General features: G+C 38.3%; 1 protein-coding gene across 7 annotated transcripts in view; it reads left to right on the top strand.

Annotated features, from left to right (window-relative positions):
- The window catches only part of LAMA2 (laminin subunit alpha 2), a 342,287-nt gene that overhangs the window by 308,203 nt on the left and 14,947 nt on the right, over positions 1-19,137 (top strand). For 5 of the 7 annotated variants that reach the window (XM_085055980.1, XM_085055977.1, XM_085055981.1 and 2 more), the window contains 10 exons: positions 101-225; positions 808-970; positions 2,926-3,070; positions 4,885-5,023; positions 6,716-6,727; positions 9,259-9,379; positions 11,574-11,792; positions 13,123-13,271; positions 16,513-16,689; positions 17,501-17,714. In XM_085055980.1, the coding sequence (XP_084912106.1) occupies positions 101-225; positions 808-970; positions 2,926-3,070; positions 4,885-5,023; positions 6,716-6,727; positions 9,259-9,379; positions 11,574-11,792; positions 13,123-13,271; positions 16,513-16,689; positions 17,501-17,714 (1,464 nt within the window). The remainder of the gene's footprint in view (positions 1-100; positions 226-807; positions 971-2,925; positions 3,071-4,884; positions 5,024-6,715; positions 6,728-9,258; positions 9,380-11,573; positions 11,793-13,122; positions 13,272-16,512; positions 16,690-17,500; positions 17,715-19,137) is intronic. The other 2 variants (XM_085055978.1, XM_085055983.1) reach the window with 1 other exon arrangement.

Genomic DNA, 19,137 nt, shown 5'->3' with positions numbered 1-19,137 from the left:
ATATGATAATTATTTTTATGGTTTTTGTATCAGTTATGTTTTCAGAAACGGTAGTTCACTTTAAATTCAGTTCTAAGGAGGTTTGTGTTTTCTGTTGCAGAAGTCAGATGCTGTAAGAGTCACCACCTTCACTGGCTGCATGGGTGAAACCTTTCTAGACAGCAAACCCATAGGACTCTGGAACTTCAGGGATATCGAAGGCGACTGCAAAGGATGTTCTGTCAGGTAGGTAAAGAACTGACTGTTTCTCACACTTCTTTAGGGAGTGACATTATATTCAGTGCTAAGTAGCAGGAATTTCCACAGGAGGAATTTTCACAGCTACAGCAGAAGTTACATTGTAGTTATACTGAGAGGGGAAGCAGCCAGTCTGGGTTGTAAATGTGGTCAGAGTTGAGATGAGTATCAGTTTTCAGAATTGAGATGGAGTAACAGTGCCATGATAAAAGGGCTCCTGACACCCAGTCAAAGCAGGAGAGAGCATGAGAACCACAGTGGGACTGAGTGTGGCTCATGGACAGCTGTGGTGTGGGTGCCTGCACTTCTTATGTGGCATAGAGCAGAGTCCAGTGCCTCCAGGTGGCTTCCAAAGCCAGCAGGGTAGTGAGCAGAGACACCACAGGAGAAAGGTGTTTGTATTCTCAAAATAGAATGGGAAATCCTGTCCCTGTCAGTGGGAGGTTTGATAAGAAATCAAACCAAGTTGAGGCAGACTCCCAGGAGGTGTCCCCACACTTCCTTAGCCCTGCACTTTTGTCTTTTAACTTCACATGGCAAAGGAAAATGGTTGGAATTGTCCCTTTTCAGCCCACAGGTGGCAGACAGTGAAGGGACGGTGCAGTTTGATGGTGACAGCTATGCCATGGTGAGCCGCCCAATCCGCTGGAACCCCAATATTTCCACAGTCACCTTCAAGTTCAGGACCTTCTCATCAAATGCCCTGCTGATGTATCTTGCTACTGATGATTTGGTAAGAACAGCCAGCTAACCTCTATGCTCCTTGCAGGTTTCATGCCATCTTTGCAGTGACTTATACCATCAGATCATGAAAACAATTAGTAATTTAATGTACCACAGTCCTGGTGTGATGTTGCCTGGTATGATGCTTCACTGCTGGCCAAGTGAAGATGGTGTTATAGCATGGAGGTTGACTACCTAATGTTTACTGAATGGGGATCATTATGTTAGTCTGGGGAGAACTCCAGCTTTTCTAAAATTATTAATTAATTTTCCTTTATCCCAAATATTTATGTGTGTTAACATTTTCAGTTGTGTTTGTCTAACCATAGTTTAAAATATCATAGCATGGTGGCAAAGGAAATATGGGAAGAGACAAGTCTTTTGTAGATATCCTACTGATACAAAGAAAATGTTTATGTTTTACGTGAGTGGGATTAAAGGGGAGGTGGTGCAACACGTAAGATGTAATAGTGATGGTGTTTTTCCAAGATCTACGAATGGTGCCTCTTACAGCTAAAACAGAGAATAGAAACATCTGTTATAAAGTTGTTCAAAGTTTTTATTCACACACAGAATCAAGTGTGTGTGGATAGCAGGCAGAAATTATTTATAAAGGCACCTGTACAGATCTGAATAACTCATCTTCAGCATCTCTGATCCATATTGATTTGCATGACTGACAAGGAACAGAGTCCTTCCCTTAGCCTTTTCATATGGGCCAGAAGTTATGTACAGTAGTTTACACTGATGTCTTGAAGAATTACTGAGCACTCACTATTTTTTTTTAAATTGTGTGTAAATCAGTCTTATTTCAGATTCCTGTATTTTGGAAAGAATTATCGAAATAGCTGGAGTTATCAAGGAGGAGGGTGCTCCTCCTGACTGACTATAGCAAAAGCTAGTATTTTATTATGATAATGAAGTATTTATGTAGTTTTTCTAATGAACTTTTATAATTGAATATTGAAAGTATAATTAATGTAATTATTTTAGATTTTATATAATTATTCATAATTTATGTAGTTTTCTACAAAAAAATTATTTACTTGAATTCTGAAAAACACAGGCAGCTGATCCCTGATGTATTTTGTCTCTTACAATACTGTCCCAGTGCATAAAAACTTTGAGGATGCTCTTTCTAATGATGCATGGATAGACCTGCCTAAGCAACTAGAATGCTAAGTTTGTTCAATTGTACCCTGAGAAAAGGTGGAACTGGCCATGAGAAAAATTATAATAAAAATTTCTCTGGTACATTTACATGCTGGGCCATAGTTCCACCATTACTCATTTAATGGCTTTCATAATGTCCAGTTCCCTGGGCTATTTGTTTTGCTCTTTGTATCCTGCCAGCTCTTTTTCCATAGACAGTGCAGCATATATCATTGCTCCACTCAGCCATGTCCAGTTGCTGCTTGGAAACTAGTGTCAGTGGTTGATGAAAATACAAGAGTTCATAGCTCTCTGTGTCTCCATCTCTGTGTTGCTCTGTTGCTTCCATAGATTACTCCCTGGAAATCTGGTAAAACATGTCCTGTTTACCATCTTTAATATTTTTGTTTTCTACCTTGCAAGTTTAGATCTAGATGAGGTATGCAATAAATAACTATAATGCAGATATATATACTCAAGGCTGAGTATTAGTTTCAGGTAATTATCTACTTTTATCTTCAATCTAAGAAAATAAATGTACAACTATCCCATCAAAACTCCAGCTAAGATGCTGGCAAAATTCCAACTAAATTAGCAATACAGAAGAGAATAAAAGGGAAAAAAAGAACTTGGCATCAGACTTTTGTACATGGGAGTCCTGAGTAGTAAATGCATAAGTTGTGGGGCTTTTTTAAAGCTTGAAAAGAATTGTCCGTTTTCTCCCATAATTGGAAAATGTTTATTTAATGTCTTATACCACTTACCAAAATGAACAAGAATCATAATAGTGTATCTAATCCTTTTCATTAACAGAAGGACTTCATGAGTGTAGAACTCAGTGGTGGACGTATAAAAGTCAGCTACGACCTGGGTTCAGGTACAGCTTCGGTTATCAGCAGCCAAAATCATAATGATGGCAGATGGAAATCTTTCACGTTGTCAAGAATTCAAAAGCAAGGTAAGTTCCCGTGGTGTCAGCACCCATGACTTTTCAAGTCACCTGTGCAGTACAGCTAGCCATCTAATCACAGGGGAGATGCTATGGGAATTATAAATTCTAGTGATCTAGCAACTCCTTTTGTTTAGATTATAGGTGTGTTGAGTTGCATGTGAGTGATTGCACTGTCAAACAGACCTTTATGAACAGGTAGCCTATTTTTCAGGCATAATTCTTTTTTATGGTTACATAAATTGCATTCTAAAATTCTTCTGAGTGGGGAAAAAAGAAGCCTTTTCATCAGTTCCCTGGTGTTGTTCCAAATCATGAAACACACCTGTGTGATTTTTGTTAGGCCAGAAATAACTTTCACGAGGTACAGTCCTTTCATGCTCAGCATATACCAAAGTGCTTTAAAAAGCAGTGACTTTAGTACTGATAGTGCAGTATCTCCCTAGAAACACTACTTTGTCTTCCCTAATGATGTGTGCCCTAAACTGAATCTGCATGGAAATAACTGGGAACATCTCCAGAAGTTCTACTAATTCTTTAACCTGTTACTGGCACAAAATTGAAGTGGTGGCATTTGATCACAAAAAACACTGATTATCATGCTGGCAAAACCCTTTTTTTGTTTTGTAATCTGGTTATAGGGCTGGTAGAATTTTTTATTTATGGCAACTGTGACATACTCTGTGCTTTTGCATTTTGAATTTTTCCTGCATTCTGAATCTTCAGGGTTACCACAAGCCCCTAAACACATTCCTCTGCCTCTGCCCTCTGCAGTGCCAGCTCTCTGCCTGGCTCTCACACCTCACACACAGTCCCTCTCCCTTGTTATTTGGCTGAAGTAGATTTGGGAGTTGAGACAGTGCCCAAAATAATTTAAAGATCTTACTTGCAGGTTTGCTGCACCTTTAGAGGAGGAATGCCTCACTGCTAGCCAGTTATTTTAGTTCATGTTTAACCCAGGAGGTATTAAGATAAAATACAGTGTCCTGTAATTGTAATTTATCAATAGCATTCGAACATCATGTGTTTATAAAGAAAATACAGGTAAAGGAATTAAAGGAAAATTAATCTGGTTTTGGTAAAGTGTAGCAGAAAGTCTGTCCCTATTCAATTCTCAGAGAAGGAAGGAAAGAAATCCTTTCTTTTCACCCCTATGGTAGAACATCCCTATCTATCTTGGGGCCTGCTCAGCATTTTTCACTGTCACATCTCTTTTATTGAACCTTATATTCTTTATTAATCCATACACTAAAAATATACATGGAACAAGCACCTAAATAGGATGGTTGTACGTAGTGCATCGTTGACTCCAGACTGAGATTAGACATGACAGCAACTGACTGCTTTGGGTTTGAAAATGGTTTAGAGTGACTGATCACCAGTCTCTAAGGCAGATAAGGGCAATGCTTAACAAACTCTTACACTAAAAAATCCTGTTCAAGTGGCAGTCTTTGGACTGAGATCACAAATTAAATGTAAAACGATCTCTTGTCATGACTTTGTCCTGAAGTGTTAACTCCAAATTACAGTGACACAAAGAAGGCATCAAATTGAAACAGGTTTAGAGAATATATAAAAATAAAGCATACAGAATTGCCATAGCTTTTCAGGTTGTTATGGAAACAGAGGTAAGTGCAGCATTCAGCATTCTTCCCCTGCCCATAATTGACAATGTGGAAATCCAGTGTCTTAATTGCAAAATACAGCCCTCCTTGCCTCTTCCCTCACCTGCTAAGCCTGCAAATATTTCTCTGTTGGTTTCTTACGTTAAGACATCATTGCTCATGACTGATATTTTGTAACTAATCTCAAATGTCTTTTAGCCAACATATCAATTGTAGATGTAGACACCAATGAAGAAGAGACCATAGCAACAACTTCTCCAGGCAGTCACTTTGGACTCAACTTAAAAGGGCATGAGAAAATATATTTTGGGGGATTGCCAACCCTGAGAAATCTAAGGTAACGTGGCTCAAACTAATTTCCTTAGCCTTGGTGAGGGGATGTAAATACAGTGTAATCTTATTCTCTGCATTCATTCCTCAAGTTCACTTGCAGTAAGCGAATGGGTGAATTCCCAATGTATGCTGTACTGCCACAGCAGAATAGTGCTTTATTTGCATATGTTATGTATTTCACACAGCTCACCTTACACAGATACAATGGAAGTAACATTTGCAGTGCAGCACATCTTTCTGATCCTGTGCAAGAACCATGATGTAGCTCACTTTTTAAGTATTTATTTATTTGATGCATAGAATTTGTGACAGCAGATTCAGAGAATTGGCTCCATACCTCCACAAAATTAAGGACAAGTGTTTACTTTGTGCATGAGTAGAAAAATTGACCTACAAACTACTCCTCAAGGGATTACTGCTTAATGGGTATTCATGCTTTTGTATAATCAGTGTCAGTATACTTTAAATATGTATTAAAATATTTTGCTTATATATAATTTAAAATTATTTGTAGATATTAGTTACTGGTCTCCTTAGATAAAAGTCCTCCTGTATTCAGAACTCAAAGTAAATGATACTATACTCTTGATATATTTAATGTAAGTAGAATGAAATATGACAACCTTTTCCTTTCAGAAATCTGGTCCTAAATTTCCTACACAAATAAAATTCCCAGTTAATTATTTGTTAAGTATTGCATAGTAATATTTGTAAATGTTAACTTCAGCTTAAACAAACTGAAGAAATGGGATAAGGGATACTCAGGTTTAGTGACTTTGTTACATGCCTTTAAATAGACCAAAAATCTTACTTAAAGTTTAAATGAATATTCAGCAGTTTTGCAATGACAAGAACAAGAGAATTCTGTGCTACAATGAACCGATGAGCAACACAGAAACAAGCCCATTAATCTATGTCAGCTTTAACTACATGGCATAATGAGAGCCTTGAAGTAGTCTTGTGCACAAGGAACTGTTGTGTTTAATACACAGACTCTTCTGCAACTAGAAGAATGGACATATTTGTTAATTTATTAGGATAATAATTGACCTCTGATGTCAAATCACCCAGCACTGAAAAGATCTAAGATCTATTTTACTCATGAAATATAACATTGTATTATGTAATTCTGAAATCACACCAGTGCATAACAAAATGTCTAGAGCAATTATCTTCCACTTCCTTTGTGGTTGCCCAGAAAATCAGTGTACCACAGCTACTTTGACCTGTGGTAACCATTTTGCCTACAGCTATGATTCATCAGTGCCTGAGGCAAGATTAATGTTATGGTAAATTAGAATCAAAAGTAGTGAAAGGGGGATTAGGGCAAAGCTGAGCTACTGCAAACAATAGACACTGAGGTATCCGTGACTTTGTAATTATCAGGTCATGTCAGTTCTGCCAAATTCTTTTACATGGTTTGCTTTTGGTCATGACCAAGTATAGTACCAAGTTATAGAAGCCCTCTGATGAATTACATTTTAAGGTAGCTGTTTGCAGAGTAAACTTCTTAATTGTTACAGCCTGATAGTGTCCATAGAATCTCACCTTTTATTATATGTTGTTTTGTAAACGGTGTACATCTGCTAATGAGTATCATGGAACAACAATACAAGAAGTATCATTTGCTACAATTAATGCGATTTTGTTGTTTTCTTTTTTTTTTTTTTTTTTTTGTGTTTCTTTCTCACCCCAGTATGAAAGCAAGGTAAAAAACAATCAGATTACTTGCATGACTTGCATGTGTTTAGTAAGTGCAGCTTGCAAGCTCGGGTGGCACCTCAGCAGCAGTGTGTGGGCAGCGTTTAGAGCAGCTGCTACGCCAGGGCTCTCAGTTCAGCCAGCAAAGCTGCTCCTGCCACAGCCAGCAAAGCTGCTCCCAGTGCTCACCGCCAGCACATCCACGCTGTGCACACACCTGCACAAGCAACTTCTGCTGTCCTCACGCAGCTGCTGACTTCAGCTGTGTTCTGCTGGTGACACCACAATGCCTCGGAGGCAGAGCTCCAGCCAGCTGTGATGCTGACTTTGGCTCCAACCTCTGGCTGTAAGAGCAGTGTAGTTCCAGGTGAGGTGAGGAGCGCTGTGCTCCGAGGCAGTGAAGGAGTTACTGAGGAGAGCATGAAAGCAAAGGTGGAGGTTTTTGTGAAATTTGCCACTTCTCATTATAACAGCAGGATGAGGGGGAGAGAGGGGAGGTCACCTATTTCTGGCTGTGTTTTCAGTTTGCAGCTATTTAAACCATTGCTTTTGCTTTGGTATGCTCAGCTATGAACTGAACTACACTGTATTTTGCAGCCTAATTCCTGGCTTGAATTGGAAAAATACAACTTCACCCCACCCCCCTACCCCAATCCTCAGAAAAATTATTTCCTCTCAAGCTCCAGAAATTGTCATTTGTTTTCCCTCAAAACTGGCCCTGTCTTGGCAAAAAAAGAACAAATAAACAAAAAAAAAAAAACCCCAAAACAAAAAACCAAACAAAGATTTATGCAAGATCTCAGTGAACTTGGGCCTTGTTTGGTATATTTTGGAAGGGAAAAAAGGAAGTCTTAAGAAAACAACAAGCAAGTGTTCAGTGTTTGCAAAGAGGTTGAGCCAGACGACCCATGGTGGTCCCTTCCAACCTCACCCATTCTGTGATTCTGTGATAAGGGGTGGGAATTGTGAGATAACAGCAACTGCTTGTGACAGGACAGGATGAGGGCAGTCTGTCACCGGACAAGGCAGGAAAGGGTAGTAGCAAGAATGGTTTCTAGATAGCAAAGACAGGAGACTGTGGGCACCACTGACAATGATAACAGCAAAACTGTTCTTCCACTGGGAAGATAAGTCCGTAAAGGAACTGGAGAAGAGCTAGGGAAAAAAATTAAAAATGAAAGGTGACCATAGCTACTTGACTGTAAATAAAGCAGCATATGGATCATTTTAGTAAACCAGATGCTTGCTTTAACTTATGCAGAGGGTACTAATATGCCATCACGCTTGCTAGGTTGGCTATAATGCAAAATGGCTTTCAGTGCCAAAACATGCAGCTGATTAGTATCTGTGCAAACTGGTTTTATTTTGTAATTAATATTCTTCAAAATATTTTCTTTCTTTCCAGGGAACTGAAGTGTTTGTTGCTTTTCCCTTTCCCCGCCCTACCCCAGTTTTAACTCCTTATTTATTTCCCAAATAAATTTTTCTCTCTTTGAGTTGTTCATACTAGTCAGATATTCTAGTAAACACTCATGGGTAATATTTTTTGTGAATTAAATAGTGGGGTTTGGGTTTTTTTTCTGTTGGGATTTACTCTCCGTGGTATGAATGGCAGCTTTTTTTTTTTTAAGTGACTGTAAGGCTTTTCTTCTGGCAAGCCTGGTTCGGGTGTTACCAGCAGTTATGGTCTCACTCTGGTGTTCCCAGGCCTGGGAAATCACAATTTTGCAATCAAGAATGATAGCTTTGGTGTTGTTTTCAACAGGATTCTCATTTCTTCTCATCAGCCAGCTGATGAGTCGCACATGGAACTTGAATTCTGTTGCAATATTTTCCTGTCTTGGATAAACCGAAGTGCTTTGTTTTATTTAACTGAAAAAGTCAGCTGTATTGCTGTGTCCTAAGAAAATATGCAGCAGTTTTCATTAAAAAGATACTGGAAATATAACATAAATATCAGACCACCTGATTACCATCCTGAAGCATATTGGTAAAAACTTTATTCAAAATGTTTGCATGCTGTTTAAGTTCCTATTTCATTGGATCTATCATGCAAAAAGAGGAATGAAAAATGTCTTCCAGTTAAGGTCTCTCCTTACTGTTATGATTTCCTAGCTTGCATCTTTCTACTTTGCCTAAAGAGCAACAACTTCCTTATTTCATAGCTCACTGCATTTTAACACCAAAGGTGATTGATAGCACTCCTTTACTAAAGGAAAAACACAAAACAACCAAAACCAAAACAAACAACTAACCAAAAACCCTTGAAGAAAAGAAAGAAAAAATTGAGAAGGGGACTGTTGTCAATTGGAGATGAGATGAGCCTCCTGTTACACCTTTGAGTGATGCAAGGCATAGGGCAATGTGTGCTGATAGACGGTAGAAGGCAACATTTATTCATTTCAGTGTATGTGTGTGATTAAAATAAAAATAAAAATCAAGCATCTGTGCATCTGAAGTGTATGTATGTGTGTCTGGCTGACTGTTCTCCCTAAACTGTATTTTTGAAAATACATTGTACTTCTAAATGTTTTTTAGGCCTGAAGTGAACTTAGAGAAATACACAGGTTGCCTCAAAGACATTGAAATTTCAAGGACACCTTATAACATATTGAGTAGTCCTGATTTTGTTGGTCTAACCAAAGGATGCACGCTAGAGGTTAGTCTGATTTCCACATATTTTGGCATTAATGTATATCAGTGTTTTCGGGCTTCTGATTTTATGGCATAATAGATTAATTGTATATGGTATATTCCTTAGATTGGAATATAACCTTAAAATCCAAACAGTTACATTTAAGAGAAAGAGAGATGAACAAGTCTGATCAGCAAGTAGACCTGTTTTTCAGACCCGAACTTCTTGCACAGTATCCCTGGCCACTTCTGATATCCCTATCCCTAAAGGGATTTTCTGAACTGCTTAGCAGTGATTTAGCTTTGTTTCAGCTGATTAAAATGGGAATTATTGACATTAATGAGGATAGGCACTGACAACATTGCAAAAACTAAAAAAAAATTATGCACATAAAACCCAAGGATTTAAAATATTTTTTAATTGTTATTGTAAAGTCATTCACTACGTAAAACCTCAGGTATGAATACTTACTGTCATGAGCTACCACTGAGGTGGAAGGCACATTTCTTACTGATCACTGAGAATGTGCAAAATTGGTGTTGTTATTTTAGCTTTAAATGCACTCAGGTCCATTTATTTTCAATTGTTTCTGCTTGCAATTAACAGCTTTTCAGTGCATATAGAATTCAAGGAATCTGACCTGAGATTTTGGAGAGAATGTAGTAATTTTCCATGGAAAAGGAAAACCTTTGTATTTAAAAAAATACTTCCAGTGACCCCAATCTCCCAATAAATAGTTTGTATTTCTTCCCTGGAAATCTGTACTGTTTAAGATAGTTTTGCAAGCAGATGGATGATCTAGAGTTCCATATCAGATACCACTACAGTAAATCTGAATGAGTTGTTGTTAACCTAATGCTCTCCAAATGTTTTTTTTTTTTCTACAAAACATTAAAAATTTACTTTGAACAGTAATTGGAGCTTGGCCAGGCCAAAATAAAGACAGGGGCCCTATTTTGCTGTATTTATCTGTTGTACCTCTGCTTTCATCAGAGCAAAACGTACACAACAGTAGGACTCAGGATATTAGACTAGATATGTTATGAGATACATATTTTAAGATTTCAAGTTTGTGGTAAAGCTAAACCATAAACAAGCAGCTTTTAAATCTTACCGATTCGGTTTCAGCAAAAAATTTGATAGAGGGGCTCATATTTGTTTTGATTTATAGTAGATTCTTATTGGAACAGGAAAGAAGGATCACTGTGTTAATTTTCTTCTGTTGCTATGAATCTTAGAAAGTATTCTGCTTTTCACATTATTTTGTAGCAGTTGAGGTCTCAGAGTATGAAATCTAATTGGATTAACCCTCTTGTTGGGGAAACAAAAATTCTAATTGTACAAATTACTGTACAAACAAGATACGTAGGAAAATTAAAAAGAAGTAAAGCAAAAATAAAGGATAAAGACTGGATGTGTGTTCAATTGTTTAAATGTCCTCAGATTTCAGAGAAAGGTGAGCACCACCAGCAATGATTTTATCTGGCATAATATTTTATGTCTGGACCTGAAAACAATTCTACCATACTGAAAATATGGTGCACTACTTTAGAAAAAGTCACTGTTTCTATAGACTAGTCTTACACATCTGGAAGAATACATAAGTTGACAGCAATGATAGAAAATCTTCGGGAGTATGCACTGATTTATTATTTGATGACATAATATACTCTTTAAATCCTGTTAATGACTACCAATATCCAAAGAGTTGGGCCATGTGCAACAAGTGCTTCATTTATGACTCTGAGTAACCAAGAAAGCAGTGGTGCTTAGTGAAGCAATAGTGACTGATCAATGAAAAGTATTTTCTCAGCACGTTTGACAAATAATAAAATCTAGTTTACATTCACATTGGTTATTACCTATTGTATAGATTTAAAAGCAAAATTCAGCGATATCAACTAAATGGAAAACATTAATATAAAAAAAAACCAACCTTGAGTAGTTATTTTTAATCCAAGAGGATATATTGACATAAAACTGGAATTTGCCTTCCTGTAAGACAGGATTCCACAAATATACTAAATGATGACAGATGTAAACAGGTAAATTGGTGTTTGCAGAACACTTTGAGGAGTAAATTGCTAAGTGTTTATTATTACTTTCCATCTTTTCACACTAGTTATATTTACACAGTTTATTATTTTAGTTAAGAAATCTTCCTGTGCGTTCATACTCTCGCTTTTAATTCTGCTTTCCTGTCCTCTCCTTCCTACAGAACATTCACACAGTTAGCTTCTCCAAGCCAGGTTTTGTGGAACTGCAGCCTGTCTCCTTTGACGTGGGCATGGAAATCAATCTCTCCTTCAGCACCAGGAATGAGTCTGGGATCATCTTGTTTGGCACAAGTGGCACAATTGTTCCCCCCAGGAGGAAGCGCAGGCACTCTGCAAGGAAAGCTTCCCCTCTGAGGAGAAAGCGCAGACAGACAGGACAGGTATGAGGAACCTGGCAAGAGATAAAGAAAACCCACAATTTTACTGAATTTCCTCAGTTTGTTTCCAGACACTGTCAAATGTTTATGCTGAAGTTAAAATTCAATAACTGGGAATAAATCATTTCTAATGTTACCCTTTATCTGACAAAGAATCTAATAGAAGCTCAGAATTTTTTTTTCCCTCAGAGAAATTGTTTCTCTTACAGATTTACAGTAAGGCAACCACTGCTCGTTGCTAAGCAGCAGATATTGTTTTTTGTTACCTTCCATGTTGGGTTTTTTAACGAAAGCTAAATATTAGAGAATACTGTTCTTCACTCACTTTGAGGACTACTTATACACTATTAATGATTGGAAACTCTCTCACTCCCGTTCATAGAGACATAAATAATGATCATTTCAATTTCCCTGAGACCAAAAGGAAAAAGAAAGCTGATGAACACAGTGTACGATAAGCCTCTTGTTTGGGATCACTGCTGTGGAATTTAAGACTTGAGTGCTTCTGCCTCCCCTTTTCTCTCATAAAACACAAATTTGCTGTATAAGTCCACAGTGCCTGAGTGACTGGTAAAAGTGTGATTGCTGTTCGAAATTATTCAAATCTTGATGAAATTTTGATTAAAATCCTGACAGACAGACAGACACACTACAACAGCAATAAACAGACTGTTTTGATGCATTCTTTGTTCAGGACTTCTGGGAAATGATATTTCATTATTATCCTTTCTGCCTATTTTGGAAGAGAGTTGTCAGTGACCTGGAGTAACACACTTTGGTGACAGCACATTGTCATGGCTCACCTGTGTGACATTAACTTCAGGGCAGGGGCTCCTTTATCATTTCCCAGCTCGTCAGGTCACAGAAGTGAACATGACCACTTATTGCTATAGTAACTGGAGTTTAGATCCTGAAATCTGCCACAATATTATATTGGTGCTGGAGTAACTATGGGCATGATTTGCCAGCCCTCCAAATACAAACTTCAAGCTGAGATCAATGCACTTCAGGGCCTGATGAGTTTAAGAGCAGGTCTTGTAACAGCAAAAATCAGAAGAATTGTAGGTTAGAAGTCTCCATACTTCCCTGAAAATAGATAGAGAGTTGAATCTTTTGTTGATGTTTTCCAGCATGACCTTGTTTTACCCCTTTCTCATTATAAAAATGCCAGAGTCAGAGTATAGCAGTGGAACTAAAACAGCAGTGTCTTGTCTATGGTGAGCAAATTAAAATCCAGTGTAAAACAACAAAACATACACACTCATGTAAAACTAAGTGAAATAATTTCTTTCCAAATGTAACTTCCCTTTTCAAACCAACATACACTTTGCAGGCCTACTATGCTGTGTTCCTGAACAGAGGTCGGCTGGAAGTGCACATCTCCACTGGGCTCCGGGATCCCCACCGAATCACCATCCGACCAGAGGCTGGCGAGTTTCACGACGGCAGAGCACATTCCATCCGGATTGAACGAGCCCGAGGGTAACAAACACCTAGAAGTGCTACAGACCACACAGCACAGCTAATCCAACAAAGCAAATGTATTGATGGCTCTGGACAGCCATGTTAATGCTTCTGCTGAGACAAAAAAAAAAACACCAGTGCAATTCCATCATTATCCAAAAATTCTTAGAAATAAGTTCCTGGTGTTCTGAAGAGCTAGGTTTATGTGCTTTGCTAGGCTACCAGCCTGTTTCTCCAGAGACCTGCATTTGTCTGAGCTGGCATCTTTAACCTCCTGATTATTGGCAAATATATTTTATTAAAAAATCCGTGGATGAGAAATTCTGCTGCAGTGCAGTAAATTACCTTTTCAGGACATGTAGAAAAACACCACTTTGAAATGGTATAAATTGCAACAGCACAGCAGCCTGTAGCCTTTTCAAGATGCCATCTAAATATGATAAAACAGTGAAAACACACAGTCCTGCTTTCCTTATTGGAAAAGCCATTGCAGACCTTCTCAGACAATGTTGTTCTACACTGAATTTCACTTGAATTCGTTTGCCCTTTCTCAGACATTGTAAACATTTCTTATTACACTTCCTCATTCAGAAAGGGATTAGAAACAGCACTACTGTAGTGTGTAGGCATCATAATTAGCCCTTGCTTCAAGCAGGGTTTATTATGGATATTTGAATTTACAAATGCCTGCATCCTGTACAGACATTTACTGGATTAGTGCAGTATGCACAATGTTCTGTGCTGTTAAAAGAAATCAGAAAGAAGAGGTGATATCCAGCATGTTAGAAAAGTCACTTATCCACTTCACCCTCTTACCCCCACAACACTGCAGCCTTCTTGACAGACCATTCCTGTCTAGTCCTGAGGTAGCCTTCTGTCCTCTCTGTTATTTGCTTTCCTGTGTGTATAATTTTCTGACTGAATTTCAATTGTATTGTTAAAAAACCTCTCATAAATACTGTCTCCACTAGTCTCCTCTACTTTGGTGACTATCAAAGTCAAACCATAAATGCTTTGGAGGAAAACGTTATTTTGGAAATGGGTGACTGCATTTTGTGATACATTTTGTGTCACTGTGGCAGAACACAAATATGCAGATGATAATAACAAGCTCTAAGCAACAAAGTTCTTTTATGCAGTGCTATAGTGAGTACAGTAGCTTGACCTTATGAGAGCACATGTGAGAGTACATCACGGCAAAATTGCTGTACAATGGCACCAGTGATGATGCTTGTTCAGATGAGACCTCTGTGTTTTCAAAGTAGCTTTGTTACAAAACAAGTTGCCTGAACTCTGAAGTTTCTGTAACCTGAAATGAATGTGAAAAGACATAAATTAAGATTAACCCTTTGAGGCCTTTTTCTCTGGTCCTAGAATTATGAGCCAGACACAATTAAGGGGATAAAAAGGGGTTACCTCTTTTAATAAGGATCCTTCAGTGCACAATTCATCAAGGTGGAAAACATTGAAGATGTACACCATGTGTGATGCATATACAATTTTTATAGAGTTTGCAAATTAGCATCTGACAAAGATTCCCCAATAAGAAACTTAATAAATGAAGAATGTCCCCCCAGTTGTGTTACCTTCTAGATTCTCCATCCTTGGATGAGGCTTGAACCCTGTTTACAAAAATACATCTCAAGGAACTGATTTCAGCCTTGGTTTCTGTGGAGAACCAAGATAGCATAGGGGCTTCAGGCCTGCAGCTGGGAGGTTTTTACTATGTTTAGTCTGTCTGCCTAGAAAAATACTGGAACTAAGTTACAGTAATAGGTTACAAAAGCTGCAAATATGTGTGCTAAGAATATAGAGAGTATATAAAAGTTATATAAAAGAAAAAGACAACAAATCAGCACAGCATCACCTTCCTCTGCTCATCATGAACTCCAGCTTTATTTTTTAAAATGTGAGGAACGATCTGAAAACTCTGCAGAGAGATAATTTTTCATAAAATAATGAAATACAATACTGTTGAAGACTAATGTACATAATTGCATGCTTCTGCTTGGACCCAAAATGTTTACCATGGTTAGCCATGGCTAAGATGCAGCAGCACAGTGGATAACTCGAGTCCTGACAGTCTGATTTCCCTACATTTCTTCTGAAGGCAGACAAGGGTAGTGACCTCTCTGGGACACTTCATAGAACCTAAATTAGTCTTTTGCTCTGAACTGCCTCCAGAGAAATCTCTCTCCTCCTGTTTCAGCTGCTGAAGGGTCTGGGAGATATCATAGGGATTGTCCTGAAAGATAAGTCTTTTAATACCTACTTTCTTGATCCCTTTCCAAAATTATTCACATTTCTCACTCTTTCCAGACCAAATTAATTCATCCAAAACTATGAGGAAACTGGAAAATTTGTGTGTAGTACAGCACTTATGTAATTCAAGTGCTTGAGTCACTATCCAGTTCTGTCTAGGATGTGTGTAAGTAACAAAGCCAAGCATTTTATATTTGAAAACAGGCCTCTTTTCAATAAACATTTTCAATATTCAGTTGCTAGCATTTGTAATTATAGTTAAGTAAAAATATTGGAGTGCCATATAATTTTACAGTTGACAAAAGGGAGTTTATTTGCCAGAAACTGATTGGTCAGTAGTGGTGCTGTGCTTCAGAGGCTCCTACCTTCCTCCCTTCAACCTTAACAGTAACCACAGGACTGCTTTGTCTTTGGCTTGTGCCATGTGAAATGCCCATGGGAATGAATTATAGCACCTGTATCAGTACCTGGTAAACAATCAGCAATTTTCCTACTCTACCATCTTCCCCAGAAAAAGCTACCAGATCTTTAAAAACTGTACTGTATGCCTGCAGTTGATCCCACAGTCAGAGCAGTGTGTATGGTTGTGCCCCAGCAAGAAGATAACAGGGAAATTAGGAGTCCAAACAAAATGTGACTGCATGCTGAGCTGAAGTTGATTATATCTACCATCACAGTACAGCCAGCTCATCCCTTACCGTGTCAGTTTTGCCACACCACAAACCACTTCTTCCTCTGCAGCCACAGTCTGACATTATCACCCCTCCGCAGCACAGTTTTACCAGGCTTTGTCAAACAATGACCAAGGAAGCACAGCAGCAGCTGAAACTGCTCTAGTGGTTAATATGCATTTAATGTGAGCTGCCAATTACATGATTTGAGTTGCTCATTGTTACAGCTGGTGTAGGAACAAATGGGGCCTAAAAAGGGGTGATTTCAATAGAAGCAATAACCTGAGGAAATTATGTATTTCTTTGCTTTCAAATCTTTTTCACAGGATGTTCACTGTTCAAGTCGATGAAGACAAAGTCCAGACTCAGAGGTTGCCATCAGACCAGCCCATCTCTGTCAGGAAACTCTTTGTGGGGGGTACTTCTTCTCAGTTTCACACTGCTCCTGTCAGAAACATACCACCATTTGAGGGCTGCATATGGAATCTTGTCATTAATGCCACGTAAGTCTCAATGATGCCAACAAATGCCTGGTTAATGAGATCTGGTTAACAACCCTGGTTGCCAGAAGAAAGTTCATTGTTGCAATGAATCATACTGGCAGCAAATCCTAGAATATGATCTGTTTGTTTTCTTAATATGCCCTTCCTTTTTTTGTCTATAATATATGCTTCATAGGCTATGCAAATAATTAACTGTTTTACATAAAAGCCAATACTGTCTGTTTATCCATGAAATCAGAGAAATTCAACAGTAGCACTGCAGTAAGATGTGTGTCAGCTATAGGTATTTATGGTGTTCTACAACACACTATTTTAGGTAAGGTTGACTTCCAAGAGAAGTCAAAATTCTGAGAACCACCATGGGAATCCATTTACTTTGTAGAAAGTGCAGTAATCTGAAAGGAACATTTAAGTAAAAGGAAAGGCAATGATGAATGAAATAAAACCTCTATAGAAAGTTTCCATCTAAATCTTTCTTCCACATATCTGAATTACCTAAATTTGGATTTTATGACTCCACATCAGAGAAAAGGACTTCTCTGCAATACCATTGAAACTCTGTAGGCCTGTAATGTTTGCCAAAGAGGATGCCTGTCTCTCTGCACTGCCTGGAGGAAGGAAAGCCAATGGTCATATTATTGCCTCTAGTTTAAGTGTCCTTCTGTACCTGCATCTATTTCTAAAGGATGAGTCCTGGCTTTTGTGTCCTGTGAAGTGAAATTACACTGCAGCATATAGCTGTTCTTTATAAATGGATGGTAAAAAGGCAGAAAAACTAATAACAGACATCACTCTTTTTGTGTGTTCTCAGCCCCATGGACTTTGCTCGACCTGTGTCCTTTGAAAATGCAGACATTGGCCGATGTCCCACACTAGAACCAGAAGTTAGGCCACCTGAGGATGAAGATAAACCAACTCGTGCAACAGTTCTGGTCCAACCTGAACCAGACACTAATGGGGAGAAAGAAGGGCCAAGAATTCCTCCTACTTCTCCTCCTCCAACACCATCTCTATTGTCTGCACTTGTAAGTATAAATCACTTCAGTCAGGTAGAGTTTGAAAAGTTTCTTTTTCCAGGCAAATTTGAAAGGCTATTCATCAAGAATAATGAAGCACTCTGCCACAAAAATAGTAACAATTCAGCTTGATACTGTAAATGGAATACCTTGTTGCAGGTCAGTAAAACCTGTGGATAATGAAAAATTCGTTGATATTATTTGTTTGGATTATCACAACAGTAATTTGAAAAATGAGATAGCCTTAGAATTCTTTGGCTTGCATGCTTAGCCTTAAACCCTTACACTTCAGGATGTAAGCCAAGCAATATCTGCTTGGGGTTAGAAGGGAATTTTCCCATGGGAAATCCGTTTCATTAAAATATTTCTTGTGCTGTTCTCTGATGTGCATGATAACAGCCATGTCAGTGACAGGATGAAGAAATAGATAAACCAGGAGGCCTATTTGATATGGCAATTCCTCCACTGCTATTTCATAACTTTAGTCAGGAGAATTACAAAATGAAACCACAGCCACTGCTAAATTGAGCTCAACTGTTGTTACCAGAAATAAACAGCTCGATAGTGGCAAGCAGTCTTATAGAACAAAATTTAAGGAAGAGACTTCTTTTCTCATAAGTGTAGTAGTTTCATAACTTGATGCAACATTTTACTGTTCACAAAACATATGTTTACACATCTGACTATTCAAATGAATAATACATACACTGGAAGATATTATTGAAGGGAAAATTATTTGCATTTTTGAGACCTGAATACAACTGACAGGTTTATTCATGCTGTAGTTCAGTATCAGGGAGGTTTCAAAGTGGTGTGAAAAGATTTCACATTCCCCTGTTAGGAGCCTGTTTACATTATCAGAATTTACACTTCAATAAAAGACAGTTTTGGAAAGTTAAGAACTGTAATTACATTTGAGATACATGACCACCTTTGTTAGCCAGGTATATATGGCACAGTTTTATCTAGAAGGACTTTTCAGGCACTACTGAAATCTCCACATCACATGCATGGAAATGGGAGCCTTGGGTTCAAGAGAGGCAAGCTCCATCTCAGTTATTGCTGTGCCCCAAGCCCCACAGCTGCAAACATTTGCCTCTCAGTGCTCCAGGGCAGCGGTTGTGGTTCGTTCCCACAAGGTGGAGTAGTTGCAGCACAAGGGCTCCAGTGCAGCTTTGCTGTTTGGAGCTGAACGCAAACTTGCAGGGCAGTCAGTCTACTACAGAAAGGTAAGGAACCAGGCAACAACAAGGTAAAAAGGATTATCTGGTTTCATACTCACTGTTGTGAAAGAATGCAGTCATAGTATCCCTTGATCAAACCTTATAAACAAAATAAAAAAACACAGAAGAGCATGCAAGAGTAAGTGCACACTTTCTAAGACTATAAACACTAACTTTTAAAATAGCAAAATTGAGAGTAATAGATCTAC

The sequence above is a fragment of the Lichenostomus cassidix genome, chromosome 3, assembly GCF_008360975.1.
Source record: "Lichenostomus cassidix isolate B80296 chromosome 3, HeHo_3.0, whole genome shotgun sequence".
Lineage (NCBI taxonomy): Eukaryota > Metazoa > Chordata > Aves > Passeriformes > Meliphagidae > Lichenostomus > Lichenostomus cassidix.
The sequence above is the reverse complement of the archived record's forward strand: the minus strand, read 5'-3'. Positions and strand labels throughout refer to the sequence as shown.